Here is a 24,759-nt window from a genome sequence, read left to right on the forward strand (position 1 = left end):
TCCAAATTAAAGGACATTCTACAAAGTACCTGAGCAGTACTGCTTAAAAGTGTCAAGGTAATCAAAAACAAGGAAAAGTATGAGAAACTGCCGTAGTCTAGAGGAGCCTATGGAGATATAAGAACAAAATGTACTGTGGTTTCCTGGATGGGATCCTGGAATAGAAAAGGGTTATTAGTATAGTGTCCTTAGTAAAAACTGAGGAAATTGAATAAAACATGGACTTTAGTAATAATGTATCAGCGTTGGCTCATTAGTTTGACAAATATACCACATTAATGTACAATGTTAATAAGAGGAGAAACTGGGTGCAGGATATAAAGGAACTTTCTACACTATTTTCATACTACTTCTGTAACCTTTCTGTAAATCTAAAACCATTCTAAAAAATTATTTAAAGAGATCTATACATTCTAAAAATTAGTAAAACCTGTCAGCAATTTATCAGTATATGAATCTCCCTATTTTTTGTGCTGCCAGGAAATTTAGAACCAAATGTGAAAATGAGGCCTTGTGGTCTGAATTTATATTGTTTTTATTCCTTTAGTCTTAATTTTTAGAAATCTTTATATTTTATATATTTGTATTTTATATTTATATTTTATCATTATTTGTATGCATCTTTGTAAAAAGTTAAAGTTTAAATAGAATAAGCAGGTTCCGGCCTTGTCTCAACTTGCATACCCTACTTACCATTCCTTAATAGGTGACCTTACAAAATATTTCACATAGAGTAAAAAATCATCAAATAGGCATCCCCTCAACTCCCTATCAACCAAACTCATAAATCTACTTACATCTGCAGTCATCTTTTCTCTTTCCTTTTTTTACCCCAATGTCAACCCCTCTGCCTTTTCTGGGAGGATGGTATTCTCTCATTATTTTAGCAATGTTGTACTATCAATTTTCCCTTCTCGTTCCAATATATTTCAACCTCTCTTTCAACTGAACCCTTCCCACTGACATTTCAATATACTAGTTTTTTTCCATATTTAGAAATAAAACCAATAAACAGATAAATAACAAACCTTTCTAGAAATGTTAAAAAGACAACAGTCCAGTCTAATTTTTATTTGAGGCATAAAAGAAATGCTGAGCTAGTCAAGAGTTTCAAGAAGAGGTGCAAAGTGCAGGGAAATACTTAGCTATAGCCTTCCAATTTAGGAACAGCTGATGTCTATAAGCAAGCACATAGCAGAAGAGTCATTTGCTCTGTCATCCAATTTAGAACAGCAAGAGAAAGAATGATCTTTCCTTCAACACGTGCTGAGATGTCTCCTCTCGGGCATATGCAGAGTTAGTCCCTGTATTAGTCTGTTTTTGTTGCATATAATAGAAGTACCTGAAGTTGGGAAATTTGTAAAGAAACAATATTTATTGCTTATAGTTTCAGATGCTGGGAAGTCCAAAGTCCAGGGAACACATCTGGTGAGGGCCTTGTTGGTGAGTGTGCACAGCAATACAGGGTCTCACATGGCAGATGGCAGAGCTAGAGAGAGAGAGCACTTCTCATGTGCTCTTCCTTTAAAGCCACCAGAACCATGCCCATGACCACCATTAAACCATCAATGGATTAATTCATTTACTAGGGCACACGGTCCTCACAATCTAATCACCTCTTCAAGGCCCCACCTTTCAATTACCATAATAGGTTTTTCCATCCTCTTAACATTGTCACAGTGTTAAGTTTCTAATATATTAAACTTTGGGTGGACACAATTCAATCCATAGCAGTCCATTACTAGTTTCCCCCCCTCTCCTTCCCTAAATCAGTGCTTCACTTCAAGCCTTTGTTATCTGGATTACTGCAAGCTTACAGTGTGATGGGTCTCTGTGCCTGATCCACCTGTCACTATTCCAAATACAACTCTGATCATGTTATACTCTTGTTTTTGATCCATCAATGGCTTATCATTACAACATGATAAAAGGCAAGTTATACATAAAGATAATTAAGGCTTTGTAAAATCTCATTTTTACTTAACTCACCCTGTAAACATCCACAATCATACCAGTTAGGTCATTGAACTAAGTACAGTGGAAGATTACTTAGTACAGAAGGAAGATTACTGGGTTTAGTTAGTAGTTTACTAACTGAATTATTTCTAACAGTGCTTCTAATAAATATATTCTCAAAGTGTGTGTGTGTGTGTGTGTGCGTGAATGAGAGAGAGAGAGAGAGAGAGAGAGAGAGAGAGGGAAGGAGGGAGGGAGGGAGGGAGGGAGAGAGGGAGGGAGAGAGGGAGAGAGAGAGACTGGGCAAGTGAGTGAGAGCTCCTGGCTTTGATACTTATTAAATATTGTAATCTTGGACAAGTAATGGGACTTCCTTGATATTCAGTTTCCATATCTGTACAATCTGAAATATAGCCCCAAACTCAGAGGGTGATTATGAGGATTAAAGGAGTTAAGCTATGTAAAATACTTAGACCACTATCTCACACATGGTGAGCACCCAAATAAATGTTCGCTGGTGTTATAGATTCCAAGTAGCTACTTCAGTAACAGACACTCCGACATCAATGGAAATCACTGTGCCACCGAGTGGCCCAATAATTTTTATAGCTAGGCTAACTGAAGTATAATTTGTAAGTAATAAAATTCACCCTTTAAAAATGCACAGTTGGATGCGCTTTGCCAAATGTATAGTTGGGTAACCATCACCATCATCAAATATTTCCATCTCCCCAGTGTACTTTTGTGTCTTTCAAAGGTACATTACTTAATGTATCTTTAGAAAGGTGGTGGGCCACCTATAGCATATTTGTTGATGTTTGGGAATATTAAAAAGTACAGAAGGAAGATTGCTGGGTTTAGGCCTTGGTGTTTATTTTATATACTGCTGAACTGAGAGGATTTTTAATCATTTGCTGTACAAAACCTTTCATGAAAAGCCAAAGTTCTAGAAATAAGCAACCTAAAACTGTATGAAATCTTAGATGAGAATTATATACATTCCCATGGCTCTGATGTTGATATTTCTTAAAAGTCAATTCTTCTGTGTAATAAGTAGCCAAAAGCCCAGAAGTTGTTAGAAAATTATAAATTGTCAGATAGGAAACCAAGCAAATCATGGGCCCTCAGTTATTTTGAACAGCTAGCTCATTTATCACATTTTTACTCAGAAAGCATAATAATGAATTAGTTATAATCTGTTTTCCTAGGGCTTTCTTTCTTACATACAAGTATTTTTGTAGACCATAAGAAAAGACCATAAGACCATAGCATTAAAAGACAACATCAGAAATAAGAGAAAAATAGGTGAGAAAGGAGCAATTATTGAAGAGACAGAATTCAGGGTGAGAGAGAAGATTTATAATTTAGCCGATAGGAAGAAATAGAAACTACAGAGGAGTAGATGGGGGAGGCCTAGGGAGAGATAAGAGCAGATAGTAGCCTTGAAAGGACAAGGGCTGCCTGAAGTTGGAGATGTAGCTGGAGCAAAGGAGGTTTTACCTATACTGATCAGCTTGATAATAACATTTAAAAAAATTTTTATGTATTTTTTTGATCGACACATAATAATTGCACATATTTATGGGGTATATGTGATATTTTAATACATGTATACAATGTGTAATGATCAAATCAGAGTAATTGGGATATCCATCACCTCAAACAACTATCATTCCTTTGTGCTGGGAACATTCCAGATATTCTCTTCTAGCTATTGTAACATTTTTAAAAATGTAACTTTATCATGCCACATAGACAGTTGAATACAGTGCTTTTTGTAGTTCCTTTTTCTTTAGGTAGTTGTAGAGAAGACAAACATAATAAATAATAGCAAAAAGAGGAAACAGAAACTTTACTTTCGGTGAAAATATCTATTACTTTGGAAATATTGAGGAAACATGGATTAAGTACTGTATATTTTATGATGGTTAAAGTAAATTTTTTTGCAAATGAGATTTTCCTTAAAAAATATAATTTTCAGCTATCAAAGAGAGTAGAAGAACAGGCATCAAGCATGCACAGGACAGGTTACCAAGAGAATCAATACTGGGGACAAAGAGAAGGGAGAGCTAAGGAAGTGCCTAAAACCAAGTGGTTAAGTGGAGGAGGGGGAGGAAGGAGAGAAGGCAAAGGAAGGAATGCTTAATTAGTGTTATAAGTTGTCTTCATTCTTCTCCAGGATATGTAGTGAATGGATCAAAGAACCCCCAACAGCAGATTTCCAGTGATGTGGTTCTATTCTTTGCCTCAAAAAATGTAGTTTATATTTTGCCACAAAAGTTTTATTTATTCTAAAACATTGATCTGAAAATGAGCATGTGTAACTCCTTACATACACTACCTTTGTAAGTAGGCTTAATAAAATGATTACTTGCTATCCAGGAATAACAGACTAATTACTGCAGCCAAATGAGCATAACCCAGGGCAATCTCAGCCCTCTCACCCTTCTATTTAGTTGATTTTAAAAGTGTGTTTTTTAAATAATATAAAATAAAACAATTGTAGCTTCTGAAAGTAATGGTTGGTACTACATAGTACAGATATTTCAATTCTTTACTGAAATCATTTATATTACAATAGAGGAAAATGTAATTATTATATTTGTGATAACTATGTTTGAAGATCACGCAGTTACGATAACCGCTATTAATGTGAGTACAACTGAGAGGTTCTGCCTAAAATGGATCTGAGCTCCAAAGCATACCTGTTTAAGTCATTCTCTAACTTAACAAACTTCAACTTCTTGTCTATTGCCTACTGACTTAAATAAAACATTTCAGCCTAGTATTTAAAGCACGCCATAGCATGTACCCAATCTATCTGTCTCCATCAAACACATAGTTCATCAATTTCTCCCAATTCTTTTGAAGTATATGTTGCATACATCTTTTTTATTTCTAGGAAAGGAAAAAGGAATTTATGTGAATTAAGGAATTCATTTATTAATTCATATAGCAAACATTTATTCAGCATCAAATTTCATTGCATGCTCAGTACTTTCCCAGGATTTTATCATCTCAGACTTGGAACACTACATTAGTGAAGATTGTTCTTGGCTTTGTGTAATAGCATGCCAAATATTAGTGGATTAACAATTTAGGTTTCTTTTTCTCACATAACCTGAAGTCAGGGGTGGTGCAGTAGCTCCATGATGTCCTTATATCTCAGGACCATTTTATCTATCTAATTTGCTATCCTTAGTGTGTAGCTTTTATTCTCAGATTGGTCACACATGGCTGGTTACTTCCATTGCTGATATTCCAAGGAAGGAAGTAAAGACTTTCCCAGAAATTTGTATAACACTTCTTTTTATACTTCATTGACCAGAACTGTGTCAAGGAAGTCAGATGATGTCATCAAGACTTTTTCTCTCCATCTCTCTACTTTGCTTATTTCTGTGCACTCACCTCCTTCTCTCTCTCTCTCTCTCTCAACTCAGATTTTCTTCATGTGAAAAGTGGTGAAGGAGAAAAGCAGGGCATGATTAATGAAAGCTTAGTAATACAACATCTGAACTTACTTATCCACAGGAAAGAAAGTTTATCCTTTTCATTGTCTTCATTTGAAACACTGCCTTTGCCTGAGTCTTGTGACTATATCAACTAATAATGGGGTCAGAAGGATGGGCTAAAACTGGCCAAGCCTATATCAGATGCTTACCTTGTAATGGGGAGCCCCATCAAAACCACATGGAATAGGAGAATGTTGTTTACCCAAAAAGAAGTCTAATATCAGACAAAGAGGGTTATAAATAATGGGAAAAGACAGTATTTGTCCCTACAGCAGCACTGAACAATTACAAGTTAAACATTATTTCTGCCATATTATGCAGTGTGGTACCTTAGACCCTATTTGAGGATATGTTCAAAGTAATAAGGAAGAGCCTAGGCATTTTCCTTCATTCTTTCACATGTGAATATCCAGTTATTAAAGCATCATTTCTTGAAAAGACTATTCTTTCTCCTACTGAATTGTCTAGGTTACCTCAACAAAAATCAATTGACTATAAATAGGAGGGTTAGTACCTGGACTTTCAATTCTATTCCACTGACCTGTATGGCTGTCCTTATGCCAGTACCACATTGTTTTGATTACTGTTGCTTTATCATAAGTTTTTATATCAAGAAGTGTAAGGCCTCCAACTTTGCTCCTCTTTTTCAAGATTGTTTTGGCTATTTTGAGTTTTTTGAATTTCATTATGAATTTTAGAAACAGCTTGTCAATTTCTACAAAGAGGTCAGCAGGGATTCTGATTGATATTTTATTGAGTTTTTAGGTCAATTTGTGGGGTATTTCCATCGTGACAATATTAACTCTTCTAATCTATGAATGTCTTTCTATTTTTTAGATCTTTTAAACTTACTTTCAACTATAGTTTGTAGTTTTCAGAGTATAAGTTTCATACTTCTTTTGTTAAATGTATGCCTAAGAATTTTATTCTTTTTGATGCTATTGTATATAGAACTGTTTTGTTAATTTCATTTTTTGAGTTGTTCATTACAAGTGTACATAAATAAAATTCATATCTGTATAGTTATCTTGTATCCTACAATCTTGCTGAACTCACTTATTAGTATGGATTCCTTAAGACTTCCCATATATTATATATATCTATATCTATAGATATATATCTGCAAATAGAGTCATATATATAATATATGGAAAATTATATATATATATATTATAAATATATAAAAATATATTTATAATATATATATGCAAATAGAGATACTTCTTCCCTTCAAACCTGGATGTCTTTTATTTCTTTTTCTTGCCTGATTGCCCTGGCTAGAACCTACAGTACAATGCTAAATAGAAGAAATGAAAGAAGACATCCTTGTCTTGCTCTAGATTTTAGAAGGAAAGGATCCAGTCTTTTATCATCAAGTATGATAATAGCTGTGGGTTTTTCACAGATGTCATTTATCAAGTTGAGGAAGTTCCCTTCTATTCCTAGTTTATTGAGTATTTTCATTATGAAAGGGTACTAGATTTTGTCAAGTGCTCTTTTTTCATTTATTGAGATGATCACATGGTTTTTGTTTTTTATTCTATTGATATGGTGTTTTACATTAATTAATTTTCAGATGTTATGCCAACCTTGTACTCAGGCAAATCCCACTTGGTCATGATGTATAATTTTTTTTACATATTGCTGGATTTGGTTTGCTTGCATTTTTGTTGAGTTTTGCATTCATATTCTTCAGAGATTCTTCAGTCTGTAGTTTTCTTCATGTGATGCACACATATTTTCTTGAATGCTACTTTGAATTCTTTGCCAAAAGAGACCAGGCACAACAAATTTCACTAAAATACCACTTCTACTATGTCATCCCATCCACTCAAGTCTTAAAAACTGGTAACCTACTGCCCATAATAAAATACATACTTCTTGTTATATCTTCCATTATTTCTCTACATAGTTCCCTTACTCTAAAAACAAAGATTTTTTTCACTCTCCCACCAAAAAATCCTAATGCTTACAAACCTCCACACTTTTGTTCAGACTATGAGAGGTCTTCAAATCTAACATAAATCATTTTTTAGTTATATGTGTATGATGACTTTGGCAAGGTCACTTATACTCTCTAAGCCCAAAGATCCTCATCTGTAAAATAGGGATAATGCCCATATCTACCTCGCAGTGTTAGGGTAACATGCTTGAAGATATGTGAGTTAACTTACATGAAAATCCTGGCCACACTGCCTGGCATCAAGTGGCACTCAATGAACACCTTCTTCTTCCCTACCTTCCTAATAAGCAGAATGTAGAGCCTTCTATATAAATCATAACAAATATAAAAGCAACATCTTTTCAGAGCTAAACAGTTTCTTCACCTGAGTTTTTATAAAAGACTTACTCTAAGAACATATGTGATTAAAGAAACAAGGAAACGAAAAGCAAAGGAAGTATATCTTGAGAAGCACCTAACAAGCAGCTTTGTTTCATGCTGACATACTTTATGGTATAACATAGGTTTTTAACGAACACTGGATCAGAATTAAAATTCTAGGCCTGCATTCAACTTTTATGATTGTGTCCACTCTTCACTGAGCATGGAAATGACCTCTTTACAAGTTATTTATTGAAAATATTGCTATAGTACTCTTAAAAAGTTCACTTCCAAAAGAGGCTCTATCCTTGTAATGTATCTGAGTAAATGAAAGCTTTACCAAGTTTCTCCCATCTTACTTTAGAAATTTCATCAGGGTAATAAAATCATGTTTTTAATAGAGGCTTTTCTGAGGTCAGTCCACAGCAATTTTGCAAAGGTGCATGATGAATAAAAGGAAAAGAGACCAAACAAATTTCAAAAATAAAGACCATCATTCCAAAATCATTTATAACTATATTTTAAATAAAGTGAAATACAGAATAATTAATAGAATTTAGTTTAATTATAGTTTTCCTATTATGAATGCGAAGTTGGCACAAATGCAGTAAGCCTAATCAAAATCAGGTAATAGTTACCTCTGTGGCCTTGTTCGATGGTTCCAGTCCAGTCATATTTGCTACTACTAACTGATGTAAGAGCTGAACTTGAGCCACACTTAGGAAGAAGTCCAGGTTTGTGGTTATATTCACCTCCAAGGAATGGCCACTTACTAAAATCTCCTGAAGAAAAAAAGGTTGAATACAGATAAAGAAAAATGACAGCCTTCACATGATAATCTACCATTCTTCCTTATTTGACATTTACTACTTTAATAATGTCCCCTGGTATTCAAATTTACACATTAATGAGAATATCAAAAATGGTGAATACAATCACTTGACATAGTATAATGGATTAATTCAATAAATATTTATGAGGGTCTGCTATGTGCTAGGCCTTGTGCGAGATATAGGGCAACTGACCAACAATAAGAATTTTTCACCTTTTCATATCTATTTGGCTTTTTCGTACTTCAAACTACTATCATTGTTTCAATATATAAGCAATGACGTAATTCTGTAGCATAATTTTATTCACTAATTCAAACCAACAAATACTTACTAAGCATCTGCTAAGTACCAGGCACAACAGTCAAGTACTAGGAATATCACAAAGAATAAGGTGGACCTGGAAAAACAACGTGCTCTTGAAGACGTTATAATCTAGTGAAGCAGACAAATATAAACAGGCAACTGTAGGCAGTTAATTATAATTGCAAGTGCTACAGTATGAGTATTCTCCAAAGAATACACTCCAAATGATTTATAACAAAATAAGAGCGCTGAAGCCAAAGACAGCCAGACTAATTAATTTCACTTTTTAAAACTGTTATAATCTTGGCAGCATTAGGTAGATGTCCAGTACTTAACTGGTGCTATTCTGCATAACTGAGTCACTTGAACATTTATTCCTGGAAAACCATTCAGACAAGGAAAAAAAGAAAAACAATCCAGAAGCTTCACTTAATAAGTACAAGTCCTGTCTCTTGTCATAAAGTGCATGGGACAATGTTTGAGTGCTTGGAAATATCCAGCAGATTGTCATCCAAAGGAATGGTTTTAAGGAGACTATGACCGGCCCAAATACAAATTAGACAGGTTAGAGCACCTTTTAATAAAGCCATAAATAACACTATGTTTGAAATGATTGTTCTTTTTCTGGTTAAATAACATTTTCCTCCTCCTCCTCCTCCTCCTCCTCAAGTTCCCTATATTCACTTATTATAGTTAGAATTCTTATTTTATTCCTCAAGTAATGATGAAAAAGAAAAAGAGTACACTAATGCAGAAGGTTTTTGTTTGTTTGTTTTTAATAAACTGTCACTGTAACATTTTCCAAGGAGATAAAAATTTTTATTAAAAATATCTTAGTTCTATTAGTGGCATATGACCCATGAAATCAAGCAAATGATTGATCCTGTACTTGTGGGTTAAATAGTATAAACACAATTTATATTTGAGCCAAACATATACAGGATATAGAAGCAATTCTAAGAGGTAATTTCAATGTGTGAGTCTTAATTCATATTTTCATAGCATCATTAATATGAAAAAAAGGTGCCTCATAAGGAGTTCCATGTATTCTAAGCCATGTTACTAAGTAACTATAAGATATTAGTAGGCTTACTCAATCTTTATACACTTTTTGTGGATATACAAGAAAACTGGCCTAATCTCACTTTCCCCATAAGGCTATTATAAACATCAAATGAGATATTATATACAAAAATATTAAACTCACTACATAAGGTAATCTACCTGTATTACTGTTATTTTTATTAGAAAGAGGTTACAGAAGTTAGGAGTGTACAGGCTGGAGCCAGACCAGTTGGGTTCAGACTCTACTCTGCCAACTTACTACAATATCTGCAAAAATTTGGGCAAATTGCTTAGCCCGTTTATGCCTCAGTTTCCTCATCTATAATATGGGGATAATAGGAGTAGCTAATAGGATTATTATGAGGATTAAATGAGTTATTACATGGAAAGCAATAACTGAACAGTACTAGAAAGTGCTCAAAAAATAAATTAGCTATTATAGTAACTGTTATTCATGAGTGAATTTGATGTCCCGTGGGGTGAAACTGTGGAAACTGCTAACATACAAAGAGAAGTTGCTCCATTATTTACACTAAAATGAAATCTAAATTATATCCTAACCTCGGCATGCAAATTTTCTGGAGAAATTATTTTGGTGAAAATGATGGCTGGTGCTCCAGTTACTCGTACGGAAAAATCTGTCAAAATAGGGGTCAAAATTGCTCTCCTTTCTTGATGTCGCCGTATGCTAAAAGACAAAGTTAAAAATTATTAGCCATTTCATTTTTTTCAAGGATAATTTTCATTAAATTTGTACAAGTCCTTGTACTACAAATATGTACAACAAAATTACATTATTTCGAGAGTGCCTATTTGTACATTTTATAGTCATAGGTTCTTAACTTCAGTTCCAAAACATTGATAAAAGATAGCAAAAAAAAAAGTCATCGAGAAATTCAGGTGTAATTAAGCAATTCATATTAGTATCACCCCAAGAACTTTCAACAAATTACTTTTTCTGATTTTAATTCTTTTTTTGCTCTTGCAAGTAGTTTCATATCTCTTTTGTTACCAATAATAATCTTACCATTTTGGAAATAATTTTTAATTTCCTATTTTTAATATTTCTGACCTTCTATTTGACAACTGCCATCTTTCCAATATCATTGGGTTCACAAGCATAACAATCTTTAAGCCCCTTTTTTTTTTAAGTTCTAAGAACCATCTGAGCTCATGAATTATTACTGCCTTCACAGTCTATTAAATGGCTTTTGTATCTGATAATGAATGCTTCCTCAAAACAACCCCCTGTATGTGAAATAAAGACCATTACCAGTCCTATATTACCTACGAGGAAATGAAGTTCAGGTACTAGACTAAGGCCACCCAGTGTGAACAAAGTTTCCCTTATTACACCTGCAAGGGCATATTGACACCAGAACAGCTTTCGGCCTTATTTTAATTCTTTACACATTCTCACTTTTGATGAGTTACTTAGCACAGTAACTTGACATTCAAAATTGCTAATAATTTCAAAGGAAGTACTGCATACATGGTAGAATATAAAACTAGAAAACCTTACTGAGAAACCAAAGCTTGAGCTGGTACATATCTTCAAGTCTACTATCTATATTCTTAGTTTTCATTTTATGAAATAATAGAGTTTTACCTTTTATTAGCAAGCCATAATTCCCTTCAAGCCATTAATTTAATATTCTTTTTAAATATGTCATCATTATTCCCTCACATTATAAAATGATAAAGTTGAAATCAGAGAATTGGCATAAGTTATCTCACGAAAAAGCTTAGCTAAAGTCAAATCTTTCTATATCTTTTTTTTTTTATCAGAGTAGTCTAGAGAGTACTAATATCTTTTGTTAAACTTGCAATTGGCAGAGCTTTATATGGTGTCTGCCAAAAAAGTAAATGGAATCGTCTGGTTCTGTGACACTTGAGTACTGGATTTCAAGAAAGTCAATTTTAAAGAATTAAGATATCTGGTAAGTAGAGAGTAACAGGAAAAAGTATTAAAATCTGTGAATATAGAGGAAGGGTTGAGATCCTGAGAGACACCATAATTACAGCCTAATAGCTCAAATTCCATAAAACGACGAAAGTGAGAAACATGTGACATCTGATGTGCTCTCAAAATATAGGATGTATTAAAAATACCTTAAAATGGAAAAGATGGCAGGGAACCAAATAAGAGCAAACATTAACTAAAGTACTGATGGAAATAAAAAGTACTTGTTCCTATTATACCTTTTTCCCCATTATGTGATGAATTAAATCAGTGACACAAAATATGAAAGACCTATGACTTTAGAAGTAAAAAGAAAATTTAGTCAATACTCCTATAAAACTATATTTCTCTGGTATACAGTAGTAACTTTTGTTATATATTTCTGGTAAATATTTGAGGTAATGGGAAACATTTTTTAAAAATCATCAAAAATTTTCTGTAGATTCAAATATTTTCGAGGATAAATTCAAAAGAAGGGAAAAAAAAAGAAACACTGAAGAAATAACTACAACCAAAAATTATATTCTACCAATATTTTACTAGATAATAGTCTATGGCTCAAAATTAAAGAGAGGGAACTAAAATCCAAAGTATTAACTGAGGTTGTTAATAACCTCAGAGTCTTAGCACTCTCAGTAAATCAAGGGAATTGATTTTTAATGGCTATACTGAGACAAGGCAAGGGTTTTGAAATAAGTTGCCTACCTAGCTCTGGGGCCCTTGAAGGGTCAGGCCATCAAAAACAGGGAAGAATATGGGCAAACTTCCTTATTCAAGACAGCTTGTTGAAAAAACAGAGGTCTCTCTGACAAATTAAAAATAATGAGAAATCCCCCAGGTGTGTTGGGTGGCTCTAACTTATGTTACCCATATGGTCCAGGAATACCCATTCTTTTATTTATATAAAAGTGGCATTAGACCTTTGATATCCCTAGGGCATCTGTCAGAAACAGATGCAAAACTTTTCTAGAAAAACATGCCCTCAATGACAAAAAAAGAGGATTCTCACAGATTATTCTACATATATCCCCCCAATATATATTAGCAAGATGAGAATTAGACTCCATTTTCAAATGCATTATCAAGAACTTTTGATAATAGAATTACCACATATGAACAATAAAATAAATTTGTTTTATTTTATAGGATGGAACAAAAAACATATAGGATGGAACAAAAGCATGAGGGAAAAAACAAGACACTATCAGAAAAGGCAAAACATATTTGAGAACACCAAACAGGATTTTCAGAAATGAAAAATGTAGTTATTAAAATTAAATACATAATAGATGGGATAAATAGTGTTTCAGATATAGTTTAAGAAAGAATTAGTAAACTAGAGTATAGATATTAGAAAATTCCAGAAATGTACTAAAATAAATTTTAAAATGTAAAGTTTAAAATAAAAGTTAAAAGACATGGAGGGGCAAGTCCAACATATTTAATTAGCATTCCAAAATGAGAGAAAGGAAAGAAATGAACAGAAAAGAAAGGAAAATGGAAAATAATAAAGAGATAATGGCTGAGAATTTTTTCAGAACTGATGAAACATAGAAATTCACAGATTCAGAAAGCACAATGACACCTAGTTCAAATAAATACAATTAAGTCCACAATTAGACATATTTTGGTGAAACAGCCGATCACCCACGATGAAGAAAAAAACATTAAATTCAGCTAGAGAAAACAGATTACCTACAGCATGCTAAGGCACATGGTGTTAGGACAGCTGTGGAAGAACATTTCTGTGATGTACTCTGTAGTATAAACAATGATTTAATATATCTCTACATTGTCCATAGAAACAAAAAGGTAAAATTATCAGTACCTATCATCTAATGTAGAGGATTATGTCCATAGAAACTTATTAAACCTTTGCTGAAAATAACAAAACATTGGATGTAATAAAGTTCTAACCAAATAAGAGGACAATAATTGTATGTGTTAACAAAAGCTCTTCTGTTAAGCTTTGGGAGGAGGAGATTGTAAATAAGGAAAAGTACCGTTCTCCAGAATTGTTACTAAGCAAGAAGGCAGAGGTGTATATGCCACATAAACTCAATGAAAACACATGTTCAGGAAGGCAGTGGTCATCTTTCTTGGGATCAATACATTTACAATAAGATTCCTCTGCCTGTTGCCATATATTCTGGTTTGCCTTTGTGGGAAATATTAAAGAAATTTAAGAACCATACTTCAAAAACTTCATGTTGTGAAAGGCCAAAAGTAGAAAAACTAGTACAAAAGTTTCTAAAATATTGCACCAAAAAAACAAAATAAAAAATGCTAGATGGTCTGTGTGTGCAGAACAATTCTCATGCAACATGAAGACTTTCTAAGTGTGATATTAAAGTTGAACTTCAGATAGAAGGTACTAGAGCAAAAGATACTTTAGACTTGTTGTGGTAATCAACAGAGACTCTTCAGTGGTTACTCCTAAATATGAAAAGTAGTAATATACCCATTTATTACAAACAATCTTCTATTTGGAAAACTATTTGTTACATAAGCCTATTCCTAGAGATTCCTCCTACTTTTTAGATTAATGAGAGTCATAAAGACAAATAATTTAAATTCTAAAGTAACTTTAAAAATAAAATATTTAGTTATAGATTTAAACACATTTAGGTGATTTTCAAGAGGAACACTATCCAATGACTTTCTAATGCAATTATCTAAAGATCCAACTCCCTTTGACTTATAAGACCATTCACAATGTAGCCCTTCTCTCCCTAATAACACTTTTTTCTCTATTACTTCTCTCCTCCCAGCCAAGCAAGATCCTTCAGTGTGCTAAGTTTGTTCCTACATGAGGATCTTTGCTATGCTTAGAAACTTCTTGGCAAAAACACTGCAGGGGTACTTGCATGAATAGCTGTCTTACAGATATTAGAAGAGGCCTTCCCTGAGCCCCAATCTAAGGAAATTTCCCAGTTACTCTCATCACATTAAACTGTTATATTATTTTCATAGTATTTATCACTCTCTGAAATTTAGAAACATGAACTGAGTGCCCACTGTGGTGCCAGGACCTTTACTTAGTGCTGAGACAACAATGGCAAAATGGATACATAGTGCTGACTCTCATGGAGCTCAGTTTTGCAGGAAAAATAACTACAGAAAATAATCGTAAGTAAGATAAACATAATAAGGAAAGTATAGAGAGGTGAGAAAATACTCAGTTGGGGACCTAATCTTTTATCTCAAGGTTCTGAATTTACACAAGGAATTAATTTGTAAAGACACATAAAACATTTTGTTAACAATCTAAAAAGAACTACAGTTCCAAATGATAATAATTCTTAAAAAAAATTTAAAGGGCCGACCCCGTGGCTCATTCGGGAGAGTCCGGCGCTGGGAGCGCAGTGCCGAGGCCGCGGGTCCAGATCCTATATAGGGATGGCCGGTGTGCTCACTGGCTGGGCACGGTGCGGGCGACCCCAAGCCAAGGGTTACGATCCCCTTACCGGTCACAAAAAATAAATAAATAAATAAATAAAATAATAAAATGTTAGTACAAATTTAATTTGGCAAAATTCAATTACGTTAAAATAAAATGTTCTCATTCTTTACCAAAAAACAACAAAATCCAAAACAAAAAACTTCCCACCAAAGCAAACACACGCACACACACGCAGAACTCCAAAACTATGGTTAATATATTTGTGATGAATGTCACAAGTGCTACATTTATTACAACCTCTAAAATAGTTTTATGAGCATACCTATACTGAAATATTAACTGAATTCAATTTTACTGAGATGCCCAATGGTTATAGTTTCCAGCTGTTTATGTCTATAGCCTGGAACTCCTGCATCTAATTCCACTTGATAGAACTTTATCAAAGAAAAAACTTCAAAATAAAGGTGGAGGAGGGAGAGAATAGAGGGACTACCTAATGTTTTTAAAAGAACATTAGAAATTGTGTCTTCAGGATATAAATAGGAATCCATCATGAGAGAGAGGGTCAGAAGACATTTCATCTTATTTTTAAAATTTTAATAAAATGTAATAAAATGTACCAGGTACAGGGCTCACAGAATTATACAGGATACTTAAAGGTTATATGATGCACATGTGCATTTAAGTACATTCCTGATATAATCTTGTTTGGCTCCTTCTCTTGAAAAGAAAATGTTGTAGGAGTGAAACTGGTCAGTTGACTTTTGATGAATAAGGGCATCTGTCTGTTTATCTGTCTATCACAATTATGATGCTAGGAGTTGTCAGAAGACTTCAAAGTAACTGAAAGTATAGGAGGTTTTAAAATTTTATGGTATACTACTATGATGGTTATAATCAATATAAATATTTTCTTATTCTGGGGGTACCTACTTACTGTCTATCAGTAACTATGCTAAGATATAAAGAAAAGTGAGACCAGGCAAGATAGGATCTCTGTCCTTTTATTTCGATGCCATCTTTTCATGCCACAAGGACACCATCAGCCAATATGTAAGGAAGAAGATATCGGCTGCTAGGAAGGAAAAACTGACTGCTACTTCCTGCTGCATTAGTATCCCTTTTCCCTTCTCATTCAGTTTCCAGGTACATTATGCAGGAGGAAAAAAAAATCACATTCCTTTATGTAAAGTCATGGCAAGGTTTAAGAAAATTATTATAAAAACATAATTCAAATAGGTTTAAGTCCTTCTAGACATTAACCTATGAGGTATGAGAATCAGACTAATTTCTATAATTTTGCTCAGGCGTTAGCTTATTGTCCTCATGAATTAATAAGATAAAAGTGATTGTTTCCAGGTTAAAAATTTAAAACAAAGAAAACTTCCCTTTCACTTTCTTATGTATGATTTCAGGTACAATTCTGGAAAAATCTAGTGTTTGATTAATCACAAATCAATATATGCAAGGGCTCCTATGATTTGTGAACATACCTGTAATACTTCAAATAATAAAAGAGATCTAAAGATACATGGAATAGTCATAATCTCTCAGATATAAGGCTGGTAATAGATGATTCAGGGATTTTTAATGCCAGTACCTAGTCACAGTTCCCCATATTCAATATTACCAATCCTATGAAGTGTAGGAATGATGGATTTTAGGAAAGTGTCAAATTCAAATTTGGCTTGCTAAACAAACATAGTAACAATTTAAAAAAATTCAACATGTGGGGAAAAAATCCCCACAGAGTATCATATATAATTTGTTATTATGTATCAAAATTTTTAAAGAAACAAATATGCTGTAACTATTTCTCCTCTGACAATGAAGTTTAAAAGATAAATTACACATAAGGAAATCAAAGTCAGTGATGAGAAGAAAAAAAAGTACTGTAATAAAGATTAAATTATTTGTTTTTAAGTGTAGTTTTCAAAAGTCTATACAAATTATATCTTTAAACATTAAAAAAAAGAAAACTGTGTTATTATCAACCTGGATAATTAAGGCTTAGTGGTACTTTAAGGAAATCATAAGATAAACTTTTCACCAACACCCCAACCCCAAAGCACAAATACATAACCATGGGAACAGCAACAGTGATTTAAATGTGCAACCTGCACATGGCAGACATCAATACAGGTTACCCTAGTTCTCTGCACATCATTTCCCCACGTTATAAAATAAACCCAGATGTAGCAAAAATGATTGCTAAGAGAAAAAGGAAAAAACTGAATAACGAACTTTACCATAAGCCTAATGATCTGAGCCGTGAGTAGGAGAAAAGTAATTGACTAAGAGGAAGGAAACAAGGATTCTACACTTAGCTCTATTTTAAGTGACATTGGACAAGACAAGGAACAAGTGTACAAATGAACAAAGACAAATGTAGTTTTCTGTAGTGGTTTTGTTCTGTACCAACTTGCTAAAAATGTTTCAGTTTGTCAAAAAAAAAAAAGAAAGAAAGAAAGAAAGAAACTTGCACAATACTTGGAAGGTAGAGGGAAATAATAGCCAATAGTCTCTGAAAATTATCATGTTTTAAATGCAGAGGAAGACTAATGGACAGATGCTGGAGGATTCTGCCTTGTCTTCACTCTCTTTGGCTCTGTGACCACCTCTTCCACATGGATAATAATCCTTCCTTGGATACATAGTTTGCAAATATTTTCTCCCATTCTGCAAGTTGTTTCACTCTGTTGATTGTTTCCTTTGCTGTGCAGAAGCTTTTTAATTTGATATAATCCCAATTCTTAATTTTTGCTTCTGTTCCCTGTTCTTCTGAAGTAGTATTCATAAAGTCTTTGCTCAGACATATATTCTGAAGTATTTCCCGTATGTTTTCTTCTAGAAGTTTTATAGTTTTGGGTCTTACATTTAAGTCTTTAATCTATTTTGCATTGATTGGTATACAGTGGGAGATAGGAGTATAATCTCATACTTCTGCATGTGGATCTCCAACTTTTCCAGCACCTTTTCTTGAAGAGACTGTCCTTTCTCCAGTGTATTTTCTTGGCTCCTTTGTCAAAAATCAGCTGTAGGGATGTGGATTTGTTTCTTAATTTACCATTCTGTTCCACTGGTCTGTGTGTCTTTTTGTGTCAGCATCACACTGCTTTGATTACTATTACTTTGTAGTACATTTTGAAGTCAGGGAGTGTTCTTTTTGCTCAGGATTGCTTTGGCTATTCTGGGTCTCTTGTGTCATATAAATTTTTGAACTGTTTTTTCTATTTCTGTGAAGTATGTCATTGGTAGTCTGATGGAAATTGCACTGAATCTGTAGATTGCTTTGGGAAGTATGCTCATTTTGATGATCTTGATTCTTCTGATCCACAAATATAGGATGTCTCTCCCTTTACTTGTGTTTTCTTCAATTTCCTTAATCAGTATTTGATAGTTTTCATTGAAGACATCTTTCACCTCCTTGCTTAAATTTTTATTTTTATTTTTTGTTGCTATTGTAAGTGGGATAGCTTTCTTGATTTCTTTTTCTGCTGGTTGATTGCTGGTGTAAAGAAATGCTACTGATTTTTCTATGTTGATGTTGTATCTTGAAACTTCACTGAATTGGTTTATCAGGTCTAGGAGTTTTTTTGGTAGAGTCTTTAGATTTCTATCTATATAAAATCATGTCTTCTGCAAATAGGGACAATCTTGACTTCCTCCTTTCCAATTTGGATGCCCTTTATTTCTTTTCCTTGCCTAATTGCTCTGGATAGGACTTCCAGTATTATGTTGAATAGCAATGGAGAAAGTGGGCACCCTTGTCTTGTTCCAGTTCTTAGGGGGAAAGCTAAAAGCACAGTATGATGTTAGCTGAGGGTTCATCATATATAGCCTTTACTGTATTAAGATATTTCCTTCTATTTCTAATTTGTTGAGAGTCTTTATCATGAAGGGATGTTGAATTTTATCAAATGCTTTTTCTGCATGTTATCGAGATGATTCGTTGTTGTTCTTGTTGTTATGTTGATGTGATGTATTATGTTTATTGATTCACATATGTTGAACCATGTTTGCATACCTGGGATAAATCCCACTTGATCCTGGTGTATAAGCTTTTGGATATGCTGTTGGATTCAGTTTGCTAGTATTTTACTGAGGATTTTTACATCTGTGTTCACCAGGGATATTGACCTGTAGTTTTTGTTGTTGTTGTGTCCTTGCCTGCTTTTGTTATCATAGTAATGTTGGCCTCTTAGTATGAGTTTAGAAGAATTACTTCCACTTCAATTTTTTGAAATCGTTTAAGAAGTATTAGTTCTTTAAATGTTTGGTAGAATTCAGCAGTAAAGCCACCTGACCTTGGGGCTTTTTTTGTTGTTGGGAAACTTTTTATTACTGATTCAATATCATTACTTGTTATTGGTCTCTTTAGGTTTTCTATTTCTTCTTGATTTAGTCTTGGTAGGGCATATGTGTCCAGGAATTTATTCATTCCCTCTAGGTTTTCAAATTTATTGGCAGATAGTTGTTCATAATAGTCTCTGACGATCCTTTGCATTTCAGCACTGTCTTTTGTAATGTCTCCATTTGCATTTCTGATTTTATTTATTTGTGTCTTTTCTTTTTATTTCTGGGTTAGTATGGATTATGGTTTGTTGGTTTTGTTTATCTTTTCAAAGAACCAGCTTTCTATTTAAATGATGTTTTGTACTGTATTTTAGTCTCAATTTCATTTATTTCTGCAATTATTTTTGTTTCTTTTCTTCTTATTTTGGGTTTAGTTCTCGCATTTCTAGTTTCTTGAGGCGCACTGTTAGACTGTTAATTTGAAATCTATTTTTTTGTTGTACGCATTTATTGCTATAGTCTTTCTTCTTAATACTGCCTTGGCTGTATCTCATAGGTTTTGGTATGTTGTGATTCTGTCTTCATTAGTTTCAAGAAATTTTTTGATTTCCTGTTTAATCTCTTCTTTGACTCATTGGGTCATTCAAGACATGTTGTTTAATTTCCATGTATTTGTGTAGTTTCACAAGTTCCTCTTATTATTGACATCTAGTTTTACTGCATTATGGTCAGAAAAAATACTTGATATGATTTCAATTTTTTTGAACTTATTGAGACTTATTTTGTGGCCTAATATATGGTCAATCCTAGAGACTGTTCCATGTGTTGTTGAAAAGAATGTGTATTCTGCAGCTGTTGGATGAAATGCTCTGTATATGACTGCTAGGTCTATGGGGCTATTTATTTATTTATTTTTCCCTTGATGAGAAGTTTATTCTATTTTTTATTTTTTTTCAAATGAAGAGGCTTTTAAAAAAAAATTTTATTTTATTTTGTCAATATACAATGTGGTTGATTATTGTAGTCCATTACCTAAACCTCCCTTCCCCCTCCCTTTCCCCTCTCCCTCCCAACAAACTCCTTTCTGTTTGCTTGTCATATCAACTTCAAGGAATTGTTGTTGTGTCTCCCCCCCACTCGTTGTTAGTATATTTATTTATTTATTTTTTTAGCTCCCACAAATAAGTGAGAACATGTGATATTTCTCTTCCTGTGCCTGACTAGTTTCACTTAATATAATTCTCTCTAGGTCCATCCATGTTGTTGCAAATGGCAGTATTTCATTCTTTTTTATAGCAGAGTAGTATTCCATTGTGTAGATATACCACATTTTCTGTATCCACTCATCTGATGATGGACATTTGGACTGGTTTATTATGGGGCTATTTAAATCTAATGTTTCCTTATTAATTTTCTGTCTTGATGATCTAGAATGCCCATAATCCAAATTTTTTCTGTGCAATAGTATCCCATAGATTTTGTTAGCTTTGTTTATTCTTTTCTCTTTTTGTATTCCTATGTTATTTTAAAACTGTTATCTTCAAGATCAGAAATTCTTTCTTTTGCTCGATCTAGTCTGTTCTTGAGACTCGCAGATATATTTTTTATTTCATTCAATGAATTCTTCAATTCCAAGATTTCTGCTTGATTTTTAAAAATGATATCATTTTGTTGAACTTCTCATTCAGAATGTGAATTTTTTTTCTGATTTTGTTAAATTTTATATCTGTATTCTCTTGTATCTCAGTGAATTTCCCTAACATTATTAATTTGAATTCCTTTTCAAGCAAGTCAGCAATTTCCAATTCTTTGGGATAAGTTATTGGAGCATTATTTTGGTGTTTTTTTTGTGTGTGTGATATCATGTTACCTTGTTTTTTCATGTTTGTTTCCTTGCACTGATATCTATGCATCTGGTGGAAGAGTCACCTATTTGAGTTTTGTAGAGCAGCTTGCATGGGAAGACTTTCACTTGCAAATGTATCCTCGGGGGTCAATTATGTAGAGAGCAATGGCTTTGTTCTTGATGGATGCAGTAGCATAGACTCTTGTGTAGTTTCTTTCGTTGTAATCCACCTTTGCTATGTCTGTGATTAACTCGATGACCTATGCTTTGGAGGTTTGTGGTGGTGGTGATATAGCTTTGCCAGAAAAGGTATCGCTAGGTTAGTTCACAGGCTGGGAGCGTGCACGTGCACCTTTTGGGTCAGTCGTATCATGAGCTGGCTCACTGGGGATGTGATTACTGAATTGATTATCAGGCTGGGAGTGTGTGTGTATGGAATGTCAGGGTTCTGATAGTGGTTTGTTAGTGGCAGGATCACCATGCTGCTTTTCTCACCAGTAGTGGAGCACAGAAGATAATATTAGCACTATACAGAGCACAGTAAGGCACCCTGCTTCTGCCCCAGTACAGGCACCAGCTCAAAGTCAGGCAGTGGGAAGGTAAGATGTAAAAACCTCAGCTGTTTTCACTGTTGCTACAAACATCAACAATCCCTGCCACAAGAAAGTCCCCAGTCCTTTCAGGCCCCAAACCCAGTTGGAGAGCAGCTGGGATTTTGTGCAGCTACACAGCCTCAAAGTAGAAGCCCAGGGAGAGGAATCCCCTCTATTATCCTAAACAGCTATGGTACAGCACCACTTGAAAACAAACCTGCAGCTCCAGTGTGGCCTGCCAATGGATTGAGCAGGGGCTTTGACCCTCCAATACAGGCCTCTACAGAGCAGCTAGGACTGGCTGCACCCTTGCTGGCCCGCTGCAGGATCAATAGCTGATCCAGCAGCCCTCTACAGAGCTGCACCAGTGTTCACCTGCTCCCTGACCAACAGCAGATTGGGTAGCGTCTTTTCACCCCATTGCAGACCTCTACAGAGATGCTAGGTTCTGCTATGTTCTTGCAGGCTAGCTCCAGAGGCCATAAAAAAATTAAAATGGCAAGAGTAAGGCAATACCTTTTGAAAAGAACCTTGAATATAAATGGATTAAATTCCCCATTTAAATGATATACACTGCCTGAATGGACTAAAAAACTAGATCCAATTATATGTTGCCTGCAAGAAACTCACTTCACCAGTAAAGATACACATAGGCTAATCATGAAGGGATGGAAAAAGATATCTCATGCAAATGGAAACCAAAAATGAGCAGGAGTGCCTAAACTTACGTCAGATAAAACAGATGTTGAACCAAAAACTATAAACAGAGACAAAGAAGGACATTATATAATGATAAAGGGATCAATTTGGCAAAAGGATATATTAATCATAAACATGTACACATCCAACATCAGAGTACCAAGATATGTAAAGCAATTTTTGTGGAATCTAAAGGGAGAGATAGATCCCAACACAAAATAGTTGGGGACTTCAACACTCCTCTCTCAGCATTGGACAGATCATCTAGACAAAAAATTAGCCGAGAAATATTGGATTTAAAAGGCACTTTTGACCAAACGGACTTGGCAGACATTTATAGAACATTTCATCCAACAACTAGAGAATATACATTCTTTTTATCAGTACATGGATTATTCTCTAGGATAGACCATGATAGGCAACAAGTCAAGTCTCAACAAATTTAAAAAGACTGAAATCATATCAAGTATTTTTTCAGACCACAATGGAATAAAACTAGATACCAATAACAAGCTAAACTTTGGAAACTACACTAATGCATGGAAATTGAACAAAACGCTCCTGAACAACCTTTGAGTCAAAGAAGAAATAAAGCAGGAAATCAAAACATTTCTTGAAACAAATGAAAATAGAAGCACATCATACCAAAACTTATGAGATACTGCAAAAAAAGTACTAAGTTGGAAGTTTATTGTAACAAGTGCTTACATCAGAAAAGTTCAAAGATCTCAAATAAACAACCTAATGTTATGCCTCAAGGAACTAAAAAAGCAAGAACAATCCAATCCCAAAATTAGTAGACAGAAAGAAATAAGAAAGATCAGAGCAGAACTAAATGAAATAGAAACAAAAATAAAGATACAAAAGATTGATGAAAAAAAGTTCTTGTTTTGAGAAGATTAAAAAAAATTGACAAACTCTTAGCTAGACTAACTGTGAAAAGACAGAAAACCCAAATAAAAAAAAATCAGAAATGAAAAAGAAGACATTACAACTGATTCCACCAAAATAAAAAGAATCATTGGAGACTATTAGGAACTATACATCAAAAAATTGGAAAATCTATAGGAAATGGATAAATTACTGGACACATACAACCTACCAAGACTCAACCAAGATTAAACAGAAAGCATGAAAAGATTGATATTGACCAATGAGATTGAATTAGTAATTAGCAGTCTCTCAACAAAGAAAAGCCAAGGACCAGGCGGCTTAACTGCTGAATTCTACAAAACATTTAACGAGATTTAATACCAATTTTTCTCAAACTATTAAAAAAAATTAAAGCATAGGGTATTCTCTCAATTTCCTTCTATGAAGCCCTCATCACACTGATACCATAACCAGCCAAACATACAACAAAAAAAGAAAACCACAGGCCAATATCATTGATGAAGTTAGATGTAAAAATTCTCAACAAAGTACTAGCAAACAGAATTCAAGAGCACATCAAAAAGATTCTACATCATGATCAAGTGGAATTCATCCTGGGAACTCAACAGGGGTTCAACATATGCAAATAAATAAATGTGATAAACCACATCAACTAAATGAAGGATGAAAACCATATGATTATCTTAATAGATGCAGAAAAAGCATTTGATAAAATTAAACATCCTTCATGATAAAAATTCTCAACAAAATATGTATAGAAGGAAAGAATCTCAACAAAATAAAAGCCATATATGACAAACCCACAGGTAACATTATCCTGAATGGGGAAAAGCTGAAAGTTTTTCCTTTAAGAACAGGAACAAGACAAGGATGTGCACTCTCATTACTCCTATTTAACACAGTACTAGAAGTTCTAGACAGAGCAATTAGGCAAGGGGAAAGGAATAAAGGACTTCTAAATTGGAAAAGGAAAGCCAAATTATCCTTTTTTTGCAGATGACATTACCTTATATATTAAAAAAAACCTAAAGACTCCACCAAAAACTCTTAAAGTTGTTAAATTCTGTAAAGCT

The 24,759-nt window shown here is 33.9% G+C and overlaps 1 protein-coding gene across 2 annotated transcripts in view; it reads right to left on the reverse strand.

The window, feature by feature from the left end:
* VPS13B (vacuolar protein sorting 13 homolog B) overlaps positions 1 to 24,759 on the reverse strand; it is a 794,525-nt gene that overhangs the window by 251,831 nt on the left and 517,935 nt on the right. For both annotated transcript variants that reach the window (XM_063079322.1, XM_063079323.1), the window contains exons 32-33: positions 10,554 to 10,680; positions 8,430 to 8,573 (exon numbers count right to left, since the gene is read on the reverse strand). In XM_063079322.1, the coding sequence (XP_062935392.1) occupies positions 8,430 to 8,573; positions 10,554 to 10,680 (271 nt within the window). The remainder of the gene's footprint in view (positions 1 to 8,429; positions 8,574 to 10,553; positions 10,681 to 24,759) is intronic.

This window comes from Cynocephalus volans, chromosome 15, assembly GCF_027409185.1.
Source record: "Cynocephalus volans isolate mCynVol1 chromosome 15, mCynVol1.pri, whole genome shotgun sequence".
Classification (NCBI taxonomy): domain Eukaryota; kingdom Metazoa; phylum Chordata; class Mammalia; order Dermoptera; family Cynocephalidae; genus Cynocephalus; species Cynocephalus volans.